Source organism: Dama dama, chromosome 30 (assembly GCF_033118175.1).
Source record: "Dama dama isolate Ldn47 chromosome 30, ASM3311817v1, whole genome shotgun sequence".
NCBI classification, from domain to species: Eukaryota; Metazoa; Chordata; class Mammalia; order Artiodactyla; family Cervidae; genus Dama; species Dama dama.
In genome coordinates, this window is record NC_083710.1 from 26987674 (window position 1) to 27003097 (window position 15424).

The 15424-nt window shown below is 39.6% G+C and overlaps 1 protein-coding gene across 1 annotated transcript in view; it reads right to left on the reverse strand.

Annotated features, from left to right (window-relative positions):
• FREM2 (FRAS1 related extracellular matrix 2) overlaps positions 1-15424 on the reverse strand; it is a 150314-nt gene that overhangs the window by 29931 nt on the left and 104959 nt on the right. Inside the window, exons 7-11 of the mRNA XM_061133235.1 lie at positions 8877-9026; positions 6768-6977; positions 4743-4940; positions 3502-3666; positions 2307-2489 (exon numbers count right to left, since the gene is read on the reverse strand). Coding sequence (XP_060989218.1) covers positions 2307-2489; positions 3502-3666; positions 4743-4940; positions 6768-6977; positions 8877-9026 — 906 coding nt within the window. The remainder of the gene's footprint in view (positions 1-2306; positions 2490-3501; positions 3667-4742; positions 4941-6767; positions 6978-8876; positions 9027-15424) is intronic.

Genomic DNA, 15424 nt, shown 5'->3' on the forward strand with positions numbered 1-15424 from the left:
AGATAACAAATGCTGCAGTATTTGATCATTACAATTCTAAATTAAGAAGTCCTTTAAAATGTGACAGAAGAAAATGTGTCTTTAGTGTATCTTTCTTTGCCTACTTCCATCAATTATGAAAAAGATTTTTTTCTTTAAAATTGTGTTAGTAAGCCAGACTCATCTTTCAAGTTAGTTCTGTTTCTCAGTAAAGGCATTTCTCACATTGGCCTTAGGCTGTAGTTTGAGTCTATCAGTCTTAGATTTCTCCCACCCCAGGAGGACTTATGCTTCTTGTTCCAGAGGGTGAAAATAGCTGATCAATTCCAGGTCACCAATTTGTTTGGCTTGACCTGTGGTGATGTTGCAATGGAAAGTTAGTTTCCAGTCCTTCAATATCCGGGGATTTCACAGGAAAATACAGATTTTTCATATCTTTTGCACTTTTCTGACTGCACACAGTCATCTGGCTATGACCATACAAGTTTTGCTCAGCAGGGAATGGACTTTCTGGTTGAAGAAGATTTCCATTATTCCATCTTTCCCTCACACCCTCCTTGATCTACTCATTTTCATTGCTTGTCTTAGCCTTATAAACATCTGAGTTCTGCAGTGCTGTGAATTATACAAACCCAGTTTCTAAGATGTCAAAAACTTAAATTACTGTCTTCTTACATATACACGCTAAACAATAGTTGTTTCTTCAATCACTTTATAGTGTTTATCTGCCACTTCAGTCATTTTTTGTTTTTTTTTTGATGTTGAACATTTAAAATTTTTTTATTGAATTTGTTATAATATTGCGTCTGTGATATACTGATTTTTTGGCAAAAGGGCATGTGGAATCTTAGCTCCCTGATCAGAGACTGAACCCGCACTCCTTGCATTGGAAGGCAAAGTCTTAATCATTGGACTGCCAGAAGAGTCCTCAGACATTTTTAACACAAAAATACTTCAACTTTTATTCTATGTTTCATTTTTTGTTTATTGTAAAGGACTGACCACAATTTGGTCCATAAAAAGATGTTATATTTCAGGAAAGATTAAATCTTTATTATAAGCATTTATAAATGGCATGCTAATATTTATAGGACAAAAGAGACACAGTTTGATTTAACATTTTATGTTTTTTCTGACTTCATTTGTCAATTTACTATATACATATGACTTTGTTTTTGTTTTAGCAAAAAGAATTGTTTTATTTCTAAGAAAAATATTTTCTGTTAAAGGTCATGTTGTACATATTTAGAAGATGTTTCCTTCATGTAAAACATGCTTATGTTAGAAATACTTATTTCAGATTTTATAATTTCATAGCTGATCAGTTTTTTCCCCTCCTTTTCAATTTTAAGTGATTTATTTCAAATAGATTATCATTCTTTACATAGAAAATAATATGAGGATAACTTTGAAGCTCTATAGTAGTTCATCAAACTTTCACCATATATGCAAAGAAAATACATGCTCCCTTGTACAAGATGCTATTTTTTCCTACTGTCTCATTAACTCGGTTAATGACTGATTAGTAACTATTAGGCACTTTCTAAACTGTTCTCAAGTTAGCAGACCAAGATGAATGCCTGTAGTCTATGATCACAGACTGTTGGCTGTGACAGGTAGAAAACTAGAAACAAAGTGGATAAGGACAACTAACCACAAATAATTCATAAACTTAATTTTGGACATCAGTTTATGTCTATTTTGCCAGTAAATAATCCAAAGAGAGAAAGAGAGAATAATTGATTTGCTTTATACTTCTAAAAGTAAATGGTGAAATGACCCAAAAGTTTGAAGAAGAAAAGGGATGGATGAAATGTATTTATGACAAACTCCTGAAGCCCAGAGAATTCATGGACTCTATGGTTGGTCATCTGTCCCCCTTTTCACTGCCTTCCATTAACACAAAATTTTCAAGCTTTGACATTTTGGATTGTTGGTATTCTATAAACTAAAAAAGACTATCTTCTTGGCTATGACACACATTTTTCCATGTAATAGAATATTCAGGAAAGTTATTATTTAATATCGAACGACCATAATGAAGGTAAAGATTGTTGAAAATGAAAGTAGACTCAAAACATCTAGCAACTTTACTCAAAATTTCCTTAAATCCTAAGACTTTGATTTTGTAAATTTGATTTGTAAATCAAAAAGGAAATGCCTGGAAATAAATTCCACTGACTTTGTTTTTCTGAAGGAAGTTAACTTAAAGGAGTATGTGTACTTGTATTTCAGATGAATGGCTATTTCTCTTTTTTTCTCAAGGACACCAGCACCAATGCAGTGTGAGCACAACTCATCCAGACACACCCCGAGAGCCCCCATACCTTCGGACACAGGGTGATAGTCTTCTCCAGAAGTGGCCGAGCCATCCTTGGTGTGAACTCTCACGATGGAAACTTTTGAAGTGTCTCCTTGGCGAATCACTGGAATTTTTATAAACATTGACTGTCCTGGTTCTTTGGGTTCAATGACGCTGAATTTGGTCTCTCCAAATTTAATAACTGTCTCTGAAACAGTGGGAAACATGGGCAAATAAGTTTGCAAAGGGAATGCTTTTTCCTCCATTTCTGACAGTTTTTTCCCCCCATGTATGTGCATGTTAAGTCATTTCAGTCATATCCAACTCTTTTGGGACCCTATGGACTGCTGTCCGCCAGGCTCCTCTGACTATGGGATTCTCCATGCAAGAATACTGGAGTGGGTTGCTATGCCCTTTTTCAGGGGATCTTCCTGAAGATTGAACCCATGTTCGATCTTCCTGAAGATTGAACCCATGTTCAATCTTCAGGGATTGAACCCACGCCTCCTACATTGGCAGACGGGTTCTTTACTACTAGTGCCTCCTGGGAAGCCCCTTTTCCATGTGGGAGGAGCTTAATTATATCATATGCCGGGCTTCCCTCTGTCCCCTCACTCAGTATAACTGGGGAGTGTGTCAGGAGAAACTGGGCATGCGTGGCCCAGCTCCTTTCTTGGAAATTAACCAGCCCCCAGAAATCGCGTGCTCTGGGCTGTCTCTGTGTGCCAAAATTTGTACAGGAGTGGGCCACTGGATTGCGGGAGGGGAGGGAGGAAACTGTTGTCCCAGAACTACCCACACTGAAGGCAGGAGGAGTAGCAAACAGGTATGAGTGCTCTGGACTCAGCATTTACATATAAACAGTGTTCTTCATCATCAACTGACAGTTGTAAATGGTTCACTGCATTCTCCATTTATATTAGCCTTTTTCCTGTTTCTTTTTAACAATTTTTTTTTAAAAAAGTTCTTTTTATTTATTTAGCTGCACCACACGGCATGTGGGATCTCGATTCTCCAAATAGGGTTCGAACCTGCACCATCTGCATTGTAAGGTGGAGACTTAACCACGGGACCACCTGGGAAGTCCCCTTTTTCCTATTTCTCAACCACTTAAAAAGCCTAGTCAGGAAGAGGGGCTTATTTTCTGAGCCACCTAAAACTTGAACACAGATGGATTTCAGTTCCCAATTTACAACGGAGCACAAGACACGGCTTCTTACTATCAGCATCGTCTCGGATCCTTATCAGAGTTTCATTTTGTTCCCCAACTGCAGCTCCAAAAGGAGAGTTGCTTTGTGGGGTGCCAAGAACCAGTCGGAGCTCCTCTACCTCCTCATACAATACGTCATCCATCAGCTCCAGGATGCAAGGCTTTTCAATCTCCCCTGGAACAATAATCATGACAGCAGGTTAGTCACACCCCTTAAGCCATAAGGGATACCTCTGCAGCTAGAAGGTAAACACCATGAGGGCGGGGATGTTGTTTTGTCCCTTGCTGCATCAGTAGTGCAAAGAGCAATGTCTGGCATGTAATAAGCCTTCAGTTACTATTTGCCGAATGAACAACGAGGTTTGAACGTATGCAATGACAGTTTCCTGTCTGTACAGGAAATTTCTTCAATGTCTGTCTTTAAATTTTGTCACTCATGTCTGAAAACAAGGGGAAAAGTGCAAATGACAATATCATCCACAAATTTCTAACATTATGATCAGGATGCAAATTTAGCAAATTTGTACCAGTTGGTCATTGTCAATTGGATCACAGTACATGTTTCTTGGACTGCATAGTCCATGGGGTCGCAAAGAGTCAGACATGACTGAGCAACTTTCACTTTCACTTTTCACATGTTTCTTACACAATTATTGGATCAAAGTAGTCAAGTATTTTAAGACATTGAATCCATATTTAAAACGTGACACCTATTTCTTTTCATGTCTATCATTTGAACACTAAGTCTTTCCCACCATTATAAAATCTGTACATGCCATTTTCTGCTGAATAAGTTTTGAATAACCAATATAGCATGTGTGCTCAGTAGTGTCTGACTCTTTTGCGACCCCATGGACTGTAGCCTGACAGGCTCCTCTGTCTATGGGATTTTCCAACCAAGAATACTGGAGTGGGTTGCCATTTCCTCCTCCAGGGGGATCTTCCTGACCCAGGCATCAAACTTGTATCTCCTGCATTGGCAGGCCGGTTCTTAACCACTGATCCACCAGGGAAGCCCAAACAATATAGCACATCACTGCAAACTAATCAATACACTGACAAAGAAACCAAAGGAAAACGCATTCAACCTGTTAAAATCAACCTCACTTTATTATCATCTAGTGCACATTAAACCATGTCAGAAGCTTGAGGGAATCAAGAACTTGTAGAATCAAGTATCCTTGATAGATCCTTCATACCCGAAACTTGGCTTCTGCAGACTCCACACGAAAGCTTCAAGCTGAAACGTACCAGGGAGGAATGTGATGATGGAGATGTCAGTGTTGGGGCGCTCTTCAAAGTCCATCATCACCTGTGCGGAGCCCTGTCGCGTGTAGCATCTCACTGAAGACCGGTATTGGATATCCCCACTCCGGTGGATCATGGCGACTATCTGCCCATCATTTTCATTGCCAGTATATACTCGTTCTTTGAATTGCATCTTAGGTACTGCAGAAAACACAAGAACATAAATACCTGAATCAAAGTGAACAGAAATTTGAGGAAAATGGAATTTCAGAAAACATGGTTCAGTGGGAAGAATACCAGAACAACAAGAAGAAGAACCGGATCCCAGTCTCCGTCCGGTTACTGGCCAGTATTTTGGGCTTGAGCTAACCACTTAACCCAGAGTTCTGATTTCCTTATCCTTGACATTTTGCTCTGCCTCTTTTGTGGAGTAGGGAGATGCAATGAAATGGGAAAAAGTAGATAAAACCAGAGACTTTAAGATATCTGTATCTATATACATTGGGTTTCCCTCATAGCTCAGTCAGTAAAGAATCTGCCTGCAATGCCGGAGACCTGGGTTCAATTCCTGGGTCGGGAAGATCCCCTGGAGAAGGAAATGGCAACCCACTCCACTATTCTTGCCTGGAGAATCCCATGGACAGAGAAGCCTGGTGGGCTACAGTCCATGGGTTTGCAAGAGTCGGACATGACTTAGTGACTAAACCACCACCATCTATATATATTGCTTAATCAAGAGTCTTTCAGAATTTCTTCATATGAAAAACATTAAAGATTGTGTACATAATTACAAGCGTAGTTACCCAAACCATAATGGAAAAGACGACAATGACTATAATATGTATATTATGTAATACATGTGAAATTGCATTAAGAAGTGCTAGTCACTCAGTCATGTCTGACTCTTTGCGACCCCATGGACTGTAGCCCACTAGGCTTCTCTGTCCATGGGATTCTCCAGGCAAGAATACTGGGGTGGGTTGCCATTCCCTTCTCCAGGGGATCTTCCTGACCCAGGGATCGAACCCCGGTCTCCTGCATTGCAGGCAGATTCTTCACCATCTGAGCCACCAGGGAAGCCTTTATATAAAACACAGGTGACACCTATGCCAGGTCAATTAACTATAGATCTCACTGACAATAGGTTAGACTCCTCCAAGTAATGTCAAGATCATCACGGTAGAAGATTATTCAGAATTTCTTTTAGATGACGAGTCAGAGAGCCTTGCCTTTGCTCTATCCTTAGGAGTAATTTCTGGACTGTCTGGGTGTAGAGAGGTCACAGAAAGTGTCTGGTGTGGAGAAGTGGGAAAAGACCGTTAATACTCAAGGGTCTGTGCAATCTCACGCAGTTGCACCCACCTGTGGGAGGGAGTTCTTGACCCACAAGCAAGGTAATGATAACAATCTCACTTTTACTTTAATTTGAAAGGAAGACTAAAAGTTTTTCTTCTGAGACTGTCTAATTCTATCAAAACAATCAGAAAACAACAGGAGAAGAAAGAGTTTGTCAGCTAAGGTATAATTATGGGATGAACTGTCCGTCTACCCCCACCCCCCGCCCTCCGTTCATAGAGTGAAGTCCTAACACCCAATACCTGAGAATATGACTTTATATGGAGACACGGTGTTTACAGAACTAATGAAGGAAAAACGAGGGCATCAGCGTGGGCCTTAATTCAATATGACCGGCGCCCTTATACAAAAGGGAAATTTAAATACATAGATACACACAGAAGGGTATGTAAAGACACATACGGAAAAGATGGCCACTTGCAAACTGAGAGCTGGAACCGATCTTTCCCTCACATCCCTTCGAAAAGGCTGTTGCCCTTATTCAGTCGCTCGTCGTGTCTGACTCTATGTGACCCCGTGGACTGCCGCACGCCAGGCTCCCCTGGCCTTCACTATCTTCCGGGGTTTGCTCAAATTCACATCCATATAAAGCCTAGCTTATCATTTTACTTAACATTTATGTAAACTCTAGCCTATCTTCTTACTTATCATCATCAATTAATAAACACTCACAATCTGAGACAGAATCATTTATGGTCACCGTGGCTTTGCTGGGGTTCCCAAGGGCTGCATTCATAGGCATTCGGAGCACCAATTCAAATTGCTCAATACCCTCCAGCACTGGTTGTCCGAGATCATCCAAAATGATAACACGAACGGTTTGCATGTTGACTCCAGGTGCAAAGTCTAAATTACGGCTGATTCCCACATAGTCTGTTCCGGCTGTGACAGGAACAAAAGAATTTTTCAGCTGGGGACTGCCTAAATGTACACAAAATTACGAGATGCAAACTATGTATTCAACAGACTTCTTTATAATTCTTTTAAAAATATATTGACTAGCATAACATTACAGAGGAGTATATTTAATGAAATGTAAAAGATTAGCATTTATATTGGTTATTGAGATGGTAGCTCAAAGATCAGGTTCCTAACTCTGTCTTATCTATGTCTAAGTTTATTTTACTTTTTTGTTATTTTAGCTTTCTGTCTTGTAGTTTATCTATTCTGGAATTCTCAATTAGAGCTAATAAAAATCAGGTCTAAAATTAATCAGCGTATCAATCAAATATTTGATCATAATACGTTATGAAATATAAACATGGAAATAGTTAACCTTGGTTTAAAAACCATTGTTATTTTCAGAAACTACTACAGAACATCTTATTTAGGTGCGTGATTGCCTGCTGGTTAAAGCAACATATTTCAAATATAAGCTTTTGTCCAACACACTTCACCCATTCCTACCCCTGGCAAAAAGAGTAATCTTTTATTCTCAAAGACATATTTCATTTTTAGTGTGTTATTTTTCAGACTGTGGGATGCATACTAATGTTGACACCTCCATATATGTCTAAAGTATTTAAAAAACAAAACTTTCTCTTAATCTTTAGGCATGACATCCATGAAGACTGGGAATAGGGGAGACAGTTCAGTATTATCTCTTTGTTTTCATATCTAATGCTCTTCTAACTCTAATTTTGTATCTATTTATCTCTGAATATGCAACTATAATTAAGTACATGTCTTTAATTTATTTTTAAAAATCTCTGTATCTCGTTGTGTTTCCTTTTGTATTTTTCTTGTCCTCTGTTTCTACATCTTTAGTCTCATCTCTCTGTTTGATTTGAATTTTCTCTAAAGAAATGACTAATTTGGCTAAACAAAATTTTATTAGACACAGACCACATTCAAAGCACTCTGCTGGTTCTGCAACATTTAAAAAGTGAAAACTTAAGGGTGACTTTTAAAATGGAATGCCCACTACTTGCTTTGTGTGATGAGCTTGTAATGTGTGTCTTATGTGTGCATGTAGGTATGATTGAGAAAGAGGTAAATTGTACTATTGGTCATTTATTTTTTTAAGTATTTTTATTTATTTATTTATTGGGCTGCACTGGGTCTTAGTTGCAGATCTCATGGTTTCAGCACGTGAGATCTAGTTCCCTGACCAGTTCGATAACTGATCTCTTGCATTGGGAGCATGGAGTCTTAGCCACTGGGCCACCAGGGAAGTCCTTTATGGGTCATTTAAATGAGACAAGAGCAGGAAATTTCATATCTTATGCTTGTCCTAAGTTTCATGATCAACTTTTTGCAGATGTAGATTCCAGAATCAAAGGCAAGCGCGTGTGAGTTAGGACAGATTGTATAATGAAGGGTAGAAAAAGTCTTTGGGGCTCAAGTACTTATGGGGATGCTTGTTTAAAATGAAGAGGGAGCTAAGCCAGAGATCCACACCTGCATGATACTTAAAATGTCACTAGATTCTGTAAGGGTGGCCTGCAAGATTGGTCCTATTGTGCAATGACATCATAGGATTCAGCCATGGTAGATTTGCCAAGTACAGGGAACCTATTCGGGCAAAAAAAGGCATTCAAAGTTAGAGTTCTTGACTTATATGTTTATAACTTAGCTTTCAATCTGTGGCCCTGGGGTGCACTTTCTCACAATAGTAAACAGAGTGTAAATTTACCTACTGTATAGCAATAACGTCAGGAAAAAAGAACATTCAGTCAGACTGCTTTAACAGAAGTGAAGGATTTGGGCTTTAAGGCATTTTGAAATAGGAAGTTGAAAATTGTAGAATAATCAAAAAGAATCATTGCAGGAAACGCTCACCATCAGCAGAGGGAGGGTCTGTTTTCTGCGAGGTCACGGTGACACTGGAAGCCTGGGACAGGTCCGTGCCGCCCCTCCACACCCGCACCTCCACCAAGCCCGCACTCTCATCCACAGAGTACTCGACGTCGCCAAAGTAGAAGACGGGTTCTGTGAAGAAGGAAACAGAAACCACTTCACTTACATTTACTTTTCCACATCAACTCTGCATACATAATTACAAAGAATTGTAATGCCTCATCTCATAGACTTCCATACAAGGTCGTATTTTTTCCTTTTAGCAAGATAACACCTCTCTGTATTTGCTTAATGTATTTTGGCCATGCCAAAATACTCTAGGAATGAGAGTCCTAGAACCCTGACCAGGGATCAAACCAGTGCCCTCTGCTTTGGGAGCACTGCGTCTTAGCCACTGGACCACGAGGGAGGTCCTGATGACATCTCTTTAATGTCTAGACTTATACAGGGTTTCAGATCAAAATGTCTCTGTTGAAAAACAAAAATACACACAGTAAAGTGTCTAATGGAACTTTTTTATTGCTTGTTTTTGGGGTTTTTTTTGGCCGTGCCTTGTAGCTTCCTGGATCTTAATTCCCAGACCAGGGGTCGAATCAGTGCTCCCTGAAGTGGAAGCTCGGAGTCTTAACCACTGGACTGCCAGGGAAGTCCCTCTAATGGAACATTCTCATTTTGAGGCATATGAGTTACTTTGTCCCCTATATAAGGAATTATGAATGGTTCCTAAATGCATTTCCTAAACGTTTAGCTGGTAAAATAACAACAAAATGAAACAAAACAAATAAGACTAAAATTTTATAAATTTGGCCCGACTGGTCAAAATGTCTCCTACTGAGTTATCACTTTGGAGACTATTTCCTTAATGACATATTCTAGTCCACTGAAAGTGAAAGTTGCTCAGTCCTGTCTCTTTGTGAACTCATGGACTATACACTCCATAGAATTCTCCAGGACAGAATCCTGGAGTGGGTAACTGTTCCCTTCTCCAGGGGATCTTCCCAACCCAGGGATCAAACTCCAGTCTCCCGCATCGCAGGCACATTCTCTACTTGCTGAGCCACCAGAGAAGCCCAAGAATACCCAGGGAATACCAGGAGTGGGTAGTCTGTCCCTTCTCCAGAGGATCTTCCTGACCCAGGAATTGAATCGGGGTCTCAGCAATACACAAACCGTGAACTTCCATATGTTCAAGTTGGTTTTAAAAAAGGCAGAGGAACCAGAGATCAAATTGCCAGCATCCTCTCTGCTGGATCATGGAAAAAGCAAGAGAGTTCCAGAAAAACATCTATTTCTGCTTTATTGACTATGCCAAAGCCTTTGACTGTGTGGATCACAATAAACTGTGGAAAATTCTTCAAGAGATGGGAATACCAGACCACCTAACCTGCCTCTTAAGAAACCTGTATGCAGGTCAGGAAGCAACAGTTAGAGCTGGACATGGAATAACAGACTGGTTCCAAATAGGAAAAGGAGTACATCAAGTCTGTATATTGTCACCCTGCTTATTTAACTTATATGCAGAGTACATCATGAGAAACGCTGGGCTGGATGAAGCACAAGCTGGAATCAAGATTGCCAGGAGAAATAGCAATAACCTCAGATATGCAGATGACACCACCCTTATGGCAAAAAGTGAAGAAGAACTAAAGAGCCTCTTGATGAAAGTGAAAGAAGAGAGTGAAAAAGTTGGCTTGAAGCTCAACATTCAGAAAACTAAGATCATGGCATCTGGTCCCATCACTTCATGGCAAATAGATGGGGAAACAGTGGAAACAGTGTCTGACTTTATTTCTTTGGGCTCCGAAATCACTGCAATGGTGACTGCAGCCATGAAATTAAAAGATGCTTACTCCTTGGAAGGAAAGTTATGACCATCCTTGAAAGCATATTAAAAAGCAGAGACCATTACTTTAAAAAGTAAAGACCATTACTTTACCAACAAAGGTCCGTCTGGTCAAGGCTATGGTTTTTCCAGTGGTCGTGTATGGATGTGAGAGTTGGACTATAAAGAAAGCTGAGCACCGAAGAATTGATGTTTTTGAACTGTGGTGTTGGAGAAGACTCTTGAGAGGCTCTTGGACTGCAAGGAGATCCAACCAGTCCATCCTAAAGGAGATCAGTCCTGGGTGTTCATTGGAAGGACTGATGTTGGAGCTGAAACTCCAATATTTTGGTCACCTGATACGAAGAACTGACTCATTGGAAAAAACCCTGATGCTGGGAAAGATTGAAGGCAGGAGGAGAAGGGGATGACAGAGGATGAGATGGTTGGACAGCATCACAGACTCAATGGACATGAGTTTGAGTAAACTCCGGGAGTTGGTGATGGATAGGGAGGCCTGGCGTATTGTAGTTCATGGAGTCGCAAAGAGTTGGACACAACTGAGCGATTGAACTGAACTGAACTGATAAGGTTTTGAGGGTACTCTATACCAATGGAGGTTCCGCGAGAGAAATGATCTCATACCAAGGAGTTTACATTTGTCTTAAACATGTATGAAAATTGGGTGACTTAGGTCATTAAAATAGACACATACATTGGAGACTTTATATTTTTCTCCACTACTGGTGACAAATTGATCTAACAACATTCCCTGATTCCCCTTGTGACCAGCAGTTTACCTTGCAAAACAGCCGGAAGTCTGAGGGACTACAGTTAGCTGACTAATGAAGAAAGTAGAGAGATGATTTGTGAGCTTATTTTAAAAAATCCCCAGACTTATTCTGAAATATTTATAGGCTCATGGGAAAAGGCAGAAATAGCATATAAAGCGTACACTTTACCCACTGTGAGTTTATTTTATAAGCAACCATTAACAAAGATAAATTAATTGCATATATTCACGTAATAAGGCAAACAGCCTTTAGCTTGAGACATTTTAGTCATCTGTGTGGTTTTACAAGACTCCAAAGGACTAAGTCTAAAAGGTTACACAACTCACATCAGTGTTTCCTAAAAGGCAGGGCCATTCAGGAGATGACTATCCCATTTCAGATCGTCTAATTGAATTACCAAACACAAAAATCAGACAAAACTCGACAATCGTGGCTCACAGCCACACAGGAAAGCCAGTTTGGGGCACTGCTCAAGTAGAGTAAAGATTCTTTATTTTCCTGTCTGCAAGATAAATCATCTTCATTGAAACTAGTGTTTTCTTTGTTTCTTCCTATGGGGTGTACAATAAAAAGCATAGAGCTCCTTGGACTCTTGAATAACACAAACAACCTTGGACGTTTTGCCGCACGTTTTGGTTCACGAAACGATAAATCTGCCCATAGCATACTTTCACCTGCTTCTCATCCTTTAGACTTGGAGGGTGCCTGGCATGTCAGTGGATGTGTGCAGATGAAGGTATTATCTTATTCACCTCAGTCAAGGTGGACCTCAACTACAAGCCAATAAATTTCTTACATTTCTCACACCTGAGTAGGGGGCAAAGGTGAAGACAGAACCCTGAAAATGCTTACTTGGACCAGACAGCCGCACCAAGCACATTGTATGTCTTTTAAAGGCTTTTATTAATGTAATTACGGCAGAGGCCTGATCATCCGCACCAGCGAGTAATCTAAGTCTCCTTACATTCCTGGCAAACCACATCACTGTGCAGATTAGATTTGAGGTATGGGGGAGATCTGGGAAGTGCAGTAAGGAAAACCACCTATTTAATAATGATCCCTCCTGTCCTCCTGTCTCCCTATGCCTCCCAGACACATACTAGAGGTGGAACAGAAGAAAATCACGTGAGGGAAGGTGATCATTAATCACCAAATGGGCTCCACAGAGCCAAAGATTTGTTCTGCCATTGTGTGTTCAGACTCACTCCGTCAATTGCAGATCATGTGTTTTTATGGTATCACTCTATGTGCATTTCATATAAGAAAAAATGCTTTACGTAGTACTCTCAAAAATTTTAATCCTAATTGTTGTTAAGGATGAAGAGTGATGACAACAGTTACCATATGTAAGACATTTATTATGTGTCTGACCTATGTTCTTTGTGTGTGTGAGAGAGAGAGAGAAAACAAGAAAGAAGAGAAAGAGAGACAGGTGGGCGGTAATGGTGCATGTAACAATACATAAGATTTATGGGAATAATGCAAACCACATTATCATATCGCTATTATGTAGTATGTAGTTACTTCCAGCAGAAAGAAAGAGGGAAGATGGAAGAGGAATTTTAATGCTAAATCTCTCAATTTTACTACCGCAGGTAATAGAAGGCATTAAGAAAGATTTCTTTTCTTAAAATGGACTTTTGCATATCTATGGATTTGAGTTATTTACATAATTTCCTCTTCCTCTCTGTGCTCTATTCATGATGACTGGAAAATAGGTCTACTAATCAATTTGAAATCTTTGTGATTAAAGTATAAAGTGACTATAATGAAATTAAAACACAATTGAATATTTTTAGAAGAGAAATAACTCTTGTTAACTGCCTAGTTTCAATTTCTCAATACCTCATCATCCACCTCTAAAACTTAAAGACTATTTATATTTTGTCAACATTTGGACAGAATCTCATGTAATATGAAGGACTTAAGCATCCTCAAGCAATGAGTTGAGTTATAAATAATCACTCAAAATAACTAGCAAGAGGTTACTGGACATTTTAATGCATAGATAATAATCAAGTGAAAGGAAGAAAGAATAGATGCATGAAAACTGTCAACAGCTGAAAGACATCTAGGCAAAATCCCAAAAAACTGCTTGTTCTCGCAAATTATTATAATTTATAAATAAGATTTTAACTCACCTTTCTTTGGTACAATGCTTGTTTGTTTTTATATGGGCACTTGGTTTCTCTAAAAAGTTAAGTAAACTGTAGACTTTGGTCTATTAATTTTGTAAATATCCACATTACAACTTCAAGCAAATCAGAAAAAAAGACCTATTTAATTTTGTGAACAAAAAAAAATTTTTTTTGGTCATGCCCCATGGCATGGACCTTAGTTCCCCAACCAGGAATTGAATCCATGCCCCCTGCATTGGAAGCAAAGAGTCTTAACCAGTGGACCACTAAGAAAGTCCCTAGAGTCAGATCTTAAATACACGCTGTGTCTTGTAAGTTCATAGTCTTAATAGGGAAAAGTCAGCAGCTGATATTACTACCCGGAATGAGAGAATGATCAATTATAGTCATGTATGCCACAACTCACATCCACAAAATGCCATAAAACAGTCATTCTTCACCACTCCATCATCCACAGAAAATACGGCAGAATGCATGCTTATTCCCTCTGGAGACAAAAGATAAGTTATATCCAAACAGTGTGTGAGCACCACAAGGGAAGTTTTAAATTGGCCACATGACATAGTGTGAAATTAAGGGAAGCCAAACTTTACTCTCTGTATTCTTTGTGGTCTTAACACTTCTAAATACAGGGCACAGATCAAGGCATTGACTACAGAAAAGTCTGTTTTAGTTCATTAAACATTAATATGCCTTTCAAGGTTGGAGAGACTTTCAACACAAACAACACAGATAGGATCACGTCTCTTTCTTACAAACAAAGCTGATGAGGACGGCTCAGCAAGTCGCACAACACACACACCTGCAGTGAAGACAAAGGGAAAATAACTCAAGTTTTTCCCCACAGGGAAAAAGTGAACTTTTTTCCCTTGCTGAGCCTGTGGTGTCTAGATTGATGTTTACAATTACTTTGTGTCTCAGGAGATGAAAGGAAGAGGTGCCTGGAGTAATTGCTATCTGGAGCCAAATCTTATTTACTCACGTGTACCTGGACTATCAGTCAAGTAGGCGTTGTAGCTCTAAGATGTTTGCTTAGAATTGAATGAAAAAACAAAACAAAACAAAACAAAAACTTTTATGCCGTCTTTTGGTTCAGTGCTGCAAATAATACAAAGGAACCTCCCTAAATTATTTCCAACTCAGATCTCTCTTCTGAGCTTTGGATCTTGATAACCAGCTGCCTACACAGTCCCATGCCATGGGCACCTCAAGGAAAACTTGCAAACAAGAAAGTATACTCACCACCACGGCCCTGCCCCTGGTTTCTCTCTCTGTCACCGCCCCTACCCTAGATGCAGCCAGCATCACCCCAGAATCACCCACCATTGAACCCCTCTAGCAGCCACTCAGCCAGGTTCTTAACCAGAAGCCATCCACCAAAGCAAATCTCACCATGGGAATGCCTTTGCTGAAAGCCTGTCAGTGTTTCAGTGCTCTTAGGATTGAAAACAGGCTTTTTTATTTTAAATATTTTATTTTATATTGGCATATAGCTGGAAGAAATACCAACAACCTCAGATATGTGGGTGATACCACTCTGATGGCAGAAACTGAAGAGGAACTAAAGAGCCTCCTGATGAGGGTGAAAGAGGAGAGAGCTGGCTTAAAGCTCAACACGCAAAAAACTAAGATCATGACATCCAGTCCCATCACTTCATGTTAATAGATGGGGGAAAAAATGGAAGCAGTGACAAATTTTCTTTTCTTGAGCTCCAAAATCACTGTGGACCATGACCACAGTCATGAAATTAAAAGATGCTTGCTCCTTGTAAGGAA